This window comes from Tyto alba, unplaced genomic scaffold (genome assembly GCF_018691265.1).
Source record: "Tyto alba isolate M040663 unplaced genomic scaffold, T.alba_DEE_v4.0 Super-Scaffold_12, whole genome shotgun sequence".
NCBI lineage: Eukaryota > Metazoa > Chordata > Aves > Strigiformes > Tytonidae > Tyto > Tyto alba.
This window is the reverse complement of record NW_024881274.1, coordinates 682,347-692,867: the sequence shown is the minus strand read 5'-3', so window position 1 is coordinate 692,867 and position 10,521 is coordinate 682,347. Positions and strand designations below refer to the sequence as shown.

The window sequence follows — 10,521 nt, the reverse complement described above, 5'->3', positions numbered from 1 at the left end:
AAAGTAGAGAAATTTGGTCAACAGTTAAAAGCTGCCTTCTCCATCAGCACAGAGACAAGTGATACGTTACTTCTAGTTGATGCAGTTATGCAAAAAACCCCCAAAATAAGGTAGCACAAACCTTAGAATTCTAACATATCCTTGTGGATAAACACCACCACTAGACTGTGAGGTACAAGTGTGTGAGGAACCAGCAACTGCAGCTGCAAGTTATTGCTACCTGCTGTCTCCCAGTGCAAGTTTTTCCTATTTCTGCATTCTCTTGCCTCTCCGAGTTACGAAGGGACTCCATGGTGAACTATTCTGAAGCCTCACAAACACGGTGGCCACCAGAACACATTTGACGACATTTTAACCCTTCCAAATTATTTACACGGCTGGCTTTGAGACTTACTTTCAACTTCAGGTCTAGTCCCGGTCTAGTATCGCACAGACAAAACTCTGTAGGGTCAAGAACTAGCAATGCCTGTGCTGCGTCTGTTCTCACAGGAAACCTGAATTAAAACAAGCGAAGTAATATACAGAGCTCAGCCTAGGCTGCATTCCACCAAGGGCATAATAAAGACATTAGTCACAACTTCTCCAATTCACTAATGCTTTTCTAATATTCCCCATGGCTACTTAGAGACATTCAGACAAATGAAACTTAAGCTGCAAGTCACAACTGAAAAGTGTGCACTGAAGGCCAGTGTTAGGAACACTGAGGGCCATCCCTGATCAGGCAGCTCCACTTCTATTCTCAAGTGCACAAGGACAGTTCCCTTTCACAGACAACCGAGGCAGATATACTGAAAAACTCATTTGTTAAACCAAGTATTTCTGAGGGGAGGCAAGGTCACTGCTGCCCTGCCTCAGAGAAGGAGAAAGATTCACTGAGAGATTAAAACAAAAGGGTTACAAAATAAAGGCAAGAGCTGAAGTTTGCCGGTAATGAAATGCATTCTCCCGTCCTGTATGAACAGGAAACAGTCTCTGTCGGGTGTTAAAGAAGGTCCTAGGAGGAGATACCCCCCTGCTTTTTTCTGCTGCCAGAGGAGAGAAAGATGCTGCTATTGGTCAGCAGGAATCTCTCTGTCTGCATCCAGTTTGCTCGTGTCTCCTGGGGAAGGGGTACGCGGTGCATGGTGAGAAACAGGAGGGATCCCATGAGCTACGATCCCTTCCACTACTGGCGGTTCTGGTAGCCCAGGCGTGGCTACTCCCACTACTCCTGGAGGAAACCTGTAAGCTGCAGCTCCACTGAGTTCTGGGTGGACAGTTGCAGGATCAATACTGGACCACTGAGCTGCTAACAGCAGGTACTCCTTATTAACACAGTTCCTCAAAGCATCAGGTATGTGACCTGTAATAGCTCTGCGGATCTCTTTAGCTGCACCTGCTCTGGATTCAATGGAAGCCTGCTCACTGTACCAGGCGGTGTGAGGGGTACAGATCCCATTGGGTGCATCTTTTAAGGGCCCCTGAGCAAAGCTGAAAGGCTCAGACTCATGTACGGCCAATGCTGTTCCTCTGATTCTCCCCTCTTTCAAGGCTTGTGCTGAGGCTTTCTCATCTACCAGCCCTCCGCGGGCTGTGTTCACTAAGAAGCAGCCCTGGCGCATCTGTTTAATAGTGAAGTCATTGATGAGGTGATGGTTATGTTCGTTCAGGCTGCGGTGCAATGTGATGCAATCGCTGTGCATTAGTAGATCCTGCAGGGTTCCTACTCGTTGTAAACCCAAGGATCGCTCCACTCCATCCGGCAGATAGGGATCATAGAAAATCACGTTGAAGCCAAAGGACTTGGCTCGCACAGCCACTGCCTGTCCAACTCGGCCTAGTCCAATGATGCCCAAAGTCTCCCCACGGAGGCAGCAGCTGGCTCCAAGCAGAGCGGCCGTTTCACCACGTTGCTGAACACCGCAGGGAAATCCAGTGTCCTGAAGCTGGAGGAAGTTGAGGTCTCTGACAGTGCCTTGTACCTCTGTGCTGTGCAAGACACCCGGTGCAGGGCTTCCTTGGCTGTGCAAGAACCCAGGGGAGGGAGGGAATGTGTCTGCAAGGCTGAGTTAGATTATTTTACTTCCTTTAACAAGTAAAGGCAAACTGAGGCTCATCCTCATCTTTTAAGGGAATCATAAACCGCCCCCCCCCATATATTTTTAACTTCAAAAGCAGGCACCCACACTTTATCAGCTGCCTGTATTGCTGGTATTATTGATGCTCTATTCAGGACAGTAGCTGTTAAAGGGGGATATTGCTATTCAATCTCCAGTAATCAACAGTTAGCTACCACCAACCATCCATCTTAGGGTCCGGCCAAACTAGAAAATTATAAATGTAATAGATGCAATTTAGGATCTCTTTTCTAAGATCACTAATTACCACTAAATACCCCATTTAACAATTGTTAGCTATGAATATCGAGAAACACGGCTTATCTTAAAATTATAATAATAAAAGAACAACCTGAAAAAACTTGCATAAGACACCCTTGTCCCAGCACCTTCAAATCTCCACCCACCGCCATCCAGTAAACACTGCTGTTTACCTAATAACACAAACCCCAATATATTCCCTTATAAGGTCTTCCACCTCCACAGCTCTCATCCTCCTTTTCCCCTTGTTATAAATTGAGACCACAATGGATCATAATCCAATTATAATTTTATTAATTATAGCAAGTAGAATATGAGCAAAGACAGCGCTGGACGGCAGGGGAGTCTGCGCTCCGCCAACTGCCGTCCTGATCAGTTCAAACAGTTCCTTTTTATACATTTTTTACATCCGTGGTTGTCTTTGATCAGTACCCCTTCTGCTTGCACAAGTATCTGGTTTGTGTAAGCAATTGCGGTTATCTTATCTCACGCAGTCATCTTGTCTCACAGGTTATCTTGTCTCACAGGTTATCTTGTCTCACACAAGCGGTGTCTGGCAGCTATTTGCATAAGCAGTTTTTTTGTCTTTTGCCGCCTAATCTTTACATTGAGCTTAACATAAATTTCAATAAACAATACCCTTAGTTCATAGTTTCTTACACCCTGATAACCAAACTACGCTTGCACTATGGGATATTTTTTCCATAACCCCATCGCACCTTTTATATTTATAAACTTTCTTGATAATTTCTGTCTTAACTCAGTAGTTTATTGACTATTTAAAACACTATTTCGGCCCTGAAACAATTCAAAATTAGAAACTTATCTGTCTGGGACCCACAAGAATATGTCTATAAAGCTCCTTACCAACAAACCATCAATAAAATTCACCATGCAGACTGGCGGCCCAAACCCCAAACAGCAGCTTCTAGTTTTTAACTCTCTCAGTTCCCCTCCTCATGTCACAAAGGGTTACAGTTCCCTTCCCCAGGGAGGGGAGCAGGATTCCTGCCATTTCCCTTTGTCCTCCAATTTCCCCTCCAGCAATTCCACCAGTTTCTGAATGTTATCTCTGGATTGCCCAGGTACATTGCTGGGGTGCCCCCAATGCCAAACCCTCCTGCCAAGGACCATTCCTTCCCAAATCATAAGATGGTCTGGAACCTATCCCGGGCAGGTCAGGTCCCCTACCAGGAGGCTGCTCGGGGTGGACTTTCCCACTACATTTCTGAAACTTCCCATTTCTGACCACGCCAGCACCCGGCTCAGTCCATCCCGTCTCACAGACCCCAAAACCCCATCACAGAGCATTTCTGCCCACATTAGTACACATACACGGGGGTCGGAGGGCTTGGCTGGTCAGACCAACAGCTCTTTGCACCCTTTCCCTCAGGGACTGCACAGGTGCCTTTAAAACATGCGGGACCCTCTAATAAGAGGTCTGTGGTGGCTGGGGTCCACCGGCGCGGCACAGCGATATTCCGTACCGCCGCCTCTCTCTTTCTTGGAAACAATTCTACCCTCAAGCAATCAATTGCCAGTTCTTTCCCAAAGTTCTCTTTCTTCACCACTACAAAATAATCTCCTGCCTGAATCCAACAGTTACCTAAGGTGGCGCACATATGCCCTTTACTTCCGTCATCTCAAAAACTACCACGGCTCTGTTCTCACTTTCTCACAAACACCCAGAAACTAAACCTCTTCTCCTTCCCTGTTATACATTTGGGAGACAGAAGACACAACAATACAATAACTCCTCTATCGACCTCCTGCCGACTATGCCAATTGTTGCAGAAACTCTCAAGTAAAGAATAAAAAATAAAGTTTGTTTTTATGCACAATTAATCAGCACTCCCCAAACATACAAACAGCAGGTTCAAATGGCCGTGAGAGTCAAACAAACCATCGCCACACAATCTCCCAGGGTTTAAGGCAACCCAAAACTCTCAGTCACTCACCTAATAAAAGAAAAGGACTCTCCACATCAAGGAACACCTTAGGGCAGCGTCCCAACCCACAGGAATGCCAAGGAGTTTCCTTGGGCCCAGTCCCAGCCCAAGGCGAGAGGCCTTACCTGCAGGACGCTGCTCTGGTCCCACCAGCTAAAAGGCTCCCCCAGGGGACTCCATTTCTAGCCGAGCCCGATCTGACCTGTGGTCAATCCCAGCCCCTCTTGGCCGAGGAGCCCAACTGCCGTAAAGCCCTGAGAACAAGGGCACAGGGGAAGTTCAACAGCCAGGGAGCCACATTGTCATCGGGCGGGGGCACCTGCCACAGCCTCTGCTCCCCTCTGCAAGGGGAGGCAATAGAGAGGCAGAAGGATAAAAGGAGGTACCTGGCCCCAAGCAGGGGCTGGTGGGTGCACTGGTCGGGATCAGGATGAACCTTTTGCAAACAGCCGGCAGCTACGGACGGAACAGGCAGTGGAGTCAGTGGCACTGAGCAGGAGCTGCCGACAGGCTCCTCGGTTACAGGAGTTCTTCATCTTCCGAGCTTGTCCTGTGGCCAAGGGGGCTGTGCAGCACAAACACCGGCCTGAAGGCCAAGCTCTGCATGGAGCACAGCACGGCAGAGCCCAGGGCCTCCTCAGCTTATCTCTTACATGGATCCCCAACTCCCAGTGAACAGTGGTCTTTAGGTGAGGGTCACGCCACCCTGTCCGTTGTTTCCTTCATGGGAACAAATCCCAGCTCCCGAACCTGCTCAGAGCAGCTTTTGCCTCCTTCTTTCTTACTGTGTAAATCAAGGGGTTGAGCAGGGGCAAAAGAACGATGAAAGAACAGCCACTGAACCTCTGAGGGGGCTCCCGTGGAGGTGAAGGCACGGGGCCATAGAAACAGCCAACAGCAGGGAAATGAGAAGCACAGGCTGAGACAGCTCAGTGCCTGCCTTCCGCCACAGCAGAGCCACAGCATGATTGAAATCACCACTAAATCCCATCAACTCTGGCAACAATTCTCCTGCTTTGAAGCATAAGTCCTGCATGAATCCTGTGCCCTTTTCAAACTTTTCCAAGACCTCTTTAATTGGGTAGGCAAAGCACGTGTCGTGGTTTGAGCTCAGAGGGAAAGTGAACTCCCTCCCTTCCCCCAAGAATTGAGAAGGAGAAAATAAGCTACGGATTGGGATTTGAGATAGGACAGGGAGGGACAAATCACCCATTACGGTCACAGTCAAGACAGACTCTTTAGGGGAAGAAAAAAAGAACATAATTTTTTCACAGCTACAAAAAAAACAAAGCAATTAAAAGACAGAGTAGGACAGTGAGAAGCATTACCACATTTTCAAAACACCTTCCCACCGCTCTCTTCTTCACGGGCTTAGATCAGCTCCTGATATCTCTACCTCCTGCCCCAGTGGCACAGGGACAGGGAATGGGGTTACAGTTAGTGATCCTGCTTCTTCCATCTGAAGTGGAGGGAACTTCTGCAATTTCTTCCCCCTGCTCCAGCGTGGCTGCCCCTCACAGGAGACAGTCCTCCACAAACTTTCTTCGATGTACAGTCCCTCACAGAGGCCAGAGTGTTTCTTAGATGCTCCAGCATGGGACTCCAACTTTCTGTAACTACAGTCCCTTCCCCGGGATGCAGGCCTTTCCTCCCATTCCTGTGCTGACTGCCCTCAGCTCCCACAGGCGTAGCTCCAATTTCCAGTCCCTATGCATTCAGCAGCATGGGTGACTTGTCCTGACAGCCCCGTCCATGCACACAGGCCACAGCCCCTACATTGGCTGGTGGAGGGGAGAGGAAGGTGGAGAATCAGCTATGGGCCATCCCAAGGCTGTTCCCTTCTTTACCATCCTTGCTATTGTGCAAACCACAGAATTTTTGGAGCCAAAGTCCAACCCCTGCCAAGCCAGTGCACCTCCAACCACCGCAAGAGGAACGCCCTTCCTCAGGAGCTCATGGGCTGCTGACCCCTCAGGGCCTCCGGCCTTCCTGGGCATTTGTGAACAATGGCACAACAAGGCAAGGCTCCCAGGGTCCTCTCCCCTTCCACCCCAGAGCAACAGCCTTCCCCTCTGGCAGCCGGGCAGTGTCCACGGAGGGAAGGACCACATGGAGGCCAGGCTTGGATGCAGCAGAACTTTAATGAGTCAAAAGAGGGAAACAAAGTCACTCCAAGTGGAGCACAGCAGTGCAGGGAGCCGTGGGGGCAGCTGAGGGTCTTCAGTGCTTGCCCACAGAGAAGTTCCTGCCTGATGTCTGTCTGTCTGCCTGCGCCACAGAGGCCGGAGAGGAGACAGATGGTCCCCACCAGGCTGGCACTGGGGACACTCTGTAGGCAAGGGGACAGGCAGCAAAAAGAGAAATGGAAAGAAAGGCAAAGCCATTCAGCTATCCTGAAAACAACATCCAAATTCGTGATCCTGTGCCCAGCAGCATGTTCTCAGTTCCACGGGTGTCCGTGGGTCACTGCCAGCAGCTTTAGAGGGGGGGCACCTTCTGCCGCAGTAGCGGCTGGTGATGCAGGAGAGGTCAAAGCCCCCCGAGTTGATGGGGACTCCGTCACAGCTGAGGATGCTGCCAACGGCGGCGGAGGTGGAGGAGCCCACAACGGTGTTCTGTGGGAAGGAGCTGAGGATGGGGCCGGGCAGGGTCACCACCACGGGGGAGGGCTGGATGGCGAGTGGAGCTCTGGCACTGCCTGACACAGGGCTCATTGCAGCTGTTGGCCAGCGGGGTCGGGCCGCAGGGACGGCATGGCAGGCACTGGTCGGAGCAGGACATGTCTCGAGGGTGGAGGTGCACCTGGGGGAGAAGCAGGAGGAAGCACAGGGCGTCTTTATCGCTCTATGAAGAGCAGCCTGGCACAGGGACGTTCTCTCTCACTCGTAAACCAAGAGACCCCTCAGCCCACTCTCTAAGCACAATGTCTCCCCACTTGCCTCTGTCACAACAAGAAGATCCAAACCCCACGAAAGCACAGAGCAATATCAGCTGGGGTGACTATCAAGCGGAGGTCTTGCTTTGGAAGAGGAGGAGAAGGAACTCACCTGGTTGCCAAGGAGGAAGGAGGCAAGAGAAGTGGATGAGAGAGCAGGACTGGGGCTGCCTTTTATACCTGCCCTTCCTTGCCGCAGGCCCAGAGGCACCCTTTGCAGAGGGAACAATTTTCTGACAAGCTCGTCTTGAACGCAAACCATCACAGCTAATAATATGGGCTGTGCTTTCATTTCCTGCACTGCTGCCTTTTCATTTCCAGGTTTGTGCAAGCCCATTTCCCAGCGAAGGCTTGTTCTGAGCACTGGGATGAAAGGCCCCAGGATTTCCTGGGTAGGAATGCAGCAGTGCGGGTGAACACTCAGCTCAAGTGCTGGCTATTTCCAGAGCAGGCAGGTGATGTCAGTCGGGATGACTCCGGGTCTGTTTGAAGTGCTGCTCTTCGGAAGAAGGCCCAGCCACCCTCGGCTGGATGCCGTGGGCTCCCGTGCATGAGGTCGTGCCACGTCCTGGTCTGTCCCAGAGTCCTTCCTCAGCTCACCCCAACGGTCACTTGTTGTTGCCTCACAGGTGTCTGTGTTGCTGCAGGGTTTTGGCCCCAGCCTGCCTAACGCTGCCCAGTCCCCAGGGGTCCTCAGCAGAGTCCATGGTCCGTTGTGTTCCTATGTGTGTTCTTTTCTTCTGGGTACTTTTGAGCAGTTTTGTTTCTGCGGATGCTTGTGGGACTACAAGCTTGTGAATAATTCCACGCCAGTGAGCATGACCCTGCTTGTGTGTCCTTCATCACGAGGGAATGTGCTGCTCGTGGCAGGGCCACTGTCCTCTGCTCTGCCCACGAGCACCGCAGAGCAGCAGGTTCCCAGGCTCAGAAGGAGCCTGAGTGCAGCTACGGTGATGGCACCAGCCTGCTAGAGATGTGTCCAGGGAAGAGGCACTGACACGCAGCCCCTGTCTCCTCAGCCCTCCTTTCCTGCCCCTCCAAAGCTCACGCTCTGCTGCTGCCAGCTTCAGGCCACAACAAGGATGCATTCACACCAATTTGGAACCGTATTTAAGTCAGTGTCACAATGCTGGGAGTGCCTCAGCATGGCTGGCAGTGCCCCTCCCTGCCTCTCCAGGCCAGGACTCGGCTGCTCTGCCCAGCTTGAGAGATTTCAGAAGGATGGGGATTGCTTTATGGGCAAGGAGAAGGCTGAGGAATCCTGCTGAGCATGTGTGGCCATCCCTGAGGGGTTCTGCTTCCACTCTTCTGTCAGTGTGTCTGGGCTGGGACAAAGCCCCCTCTCGTCTCCAGTCCTACGCCAGATGTATTTCTGCAGATCATTGGCCTGGTGCCGTGTGAGGCAGGGGCTGAGACCTCGGGTTAAGCTGGGACTGAATGGCAGGAACGTGAAGCTTGAGACTGCTTTGCTTTGAGTAGCATGACAGACCCTGGGGCTTTCACAAGGAAAGCCAAAGAGCTGATGACTGCCTTGGGCTTCAGCGCACGAGGCCCTTCATGCCCCAGCCGGGAATGTCAGTCTGAGTGCCCAGCAGCTGGCCCCGGGAGGGAAGGGATGCTGCGTTCAAGCCCGCATCCCCCAAAGCCTGCTGCTGTCCCACAGGGGTGTCCAGAAGAGACTCTGCCTCCACCCGGGGCTGTCCAGGGTGTGTAAAGCTCCTGAGCCCATCTCCCCTCCTGACCGCTTCTCCGCCTGGGCTCAGGTCCCACTTGGACACAGGGCAGCCAAGGCTTCCCTCCTTCGCTTGAGCGACGTTTGGGGAGCTCAGTGCCAGGGAGCTCTGCTGGGAGAGCTCAGCCAGGGCTGACTCCCCTCTCCGTGGAGCTGCTTCTCAGATGACGCTCTCGGAGGTGTCTCCGAGGGAAACCTTGCTGATTTCTCAGGAGGGAGCGGGCACTGCGGCCAAAGAAAGGGCAGGGCAGGCGCGTAGCTGGAGTTTAGCCAGATCTTTCCAGCCTCTTTTACTGCGTTGGTCAAAAAAAAAAAAGGCGCAAACAATAGGCCTCAAACCAAGGTTAACTTCTGAGTGAATTCCCGACCAGCAACCAGCATCTTACCAACAACACGAAGCAACCAGCATCTTATTAGTGTGAAATGCAACCCTGGGAACAATCCCTGGAAAATATAAGTAAACAACAGGAAGTAACTATAAATCCCAAAAGGAAGGAAAAACAGAAACTCCTCAGACCTGCTCGGATCCTGGCCAGATCTGGACAAGCCTGAGTGAGGCATATCAATCTACCAGAGATCTCCTGTGCATTTTGTATAGACTTGTTTGTTAAACTGTATAAAATCTGGACCCTCTCACAGCACAGACGCAGACCTCACCTCCGGGCGGACGCCCTGCGTGGGACTTCCCAATTGCCGGGAAAGGCTCTCCGACCCTTCGCTGGGACGGGGCTCCCCAGCTGATGCACGGGTCTGGGTGATGGTAAAGTAGGAGGGCAATTGGTGATGGATCTTTCTTAATCACTATAGATAGCTTTATGTAGTAATGACTAGGTGCATTACCTTGCTTATTCTTTCTGCTGCTTTAAACTAAAGTAAAATAAGCCTATTTCTTTAGCTTGGTGTCTGTGTCCATTGTGTTAACGCCGTCAATTGGCAAAACACTTGGTGACCGAACCGGAGGCGAAGGGCTTCAGAAAGAGGAGGATAAGGTGGGTGGAAAAGGGGCTGGGCTACCGGGCTCCAGGAGTTGTGAGGGGTGGGGCAAAGCCCAGCCAGCAGACCCTGGGATGGATTTCCGTGGGAGTTTCGGCAATCGCCCCCCGGGAGCGGCCCGATGGAGTGGGAACTGCTGAGAGCGGGGGCTGCTGTCGAGGAGCTCTGGAGGTCCCTTCTCGCCGACACTGGGACGCTGCCGTTCCTCTTGGGCCCCTGCCCCCCGCGCACGCCCACGGGCACACTTGTCCGGAGCCCCGCTTTGCCTGCAGAGCCCTCGTAGGCATTGTGCTGGGAGTGCAGAGAGGCAGCTGAAGGGAGGCTCTCCGCCTCCTCCCTGCCAGCGGCAGGAAAGCAGTGGCTGCTCTTTGCAGCCCCTGAGCTCGGGGAGAGCTCTGGGAAGCTGCTCCATCTCCTGGGCCCAGGCCCTGCTGCTGGCCCAGGCTGCAGCTGGCGCTGTGCAGGCTGGTTCTTGCTGGGGAGCCCTTGCTGGAGGAGGGAGAGAGTGGCATTGCCAGGAGACCAAGTGGTGGCCGTGCAGAGCCGCTGAGCACT

General features: G+C 52.2%; 1 protein-coding gene across 1 annotated transcript; it reads right to left on the bottom strand.

Moving 5' to 3' along the window:
• Positions 1-691: 691 nt before the first annotated feature.
• LOC122152783 (C-terminal-binding protein 2-like) lies at positions 692-2,589 on the bottom strand. The gene is made up of 2 exons (XM_042787089.1): positions 2,531-2,589; positions 692-2,001 (listed from the first exon to the last, which is right to left on the bottom strand). Exons 1-2 carry the CDS (start codon positions 2,587-2,589, stop codon positions 1,050-1,052), a joined length of 1,011 nt encoding a protein of 336 aa, XP_042643023.1. The 3' UTR covers positions 692-1,049.
• Positions 2,590-10,521: the final 7,932 nt, after the last annotated feature.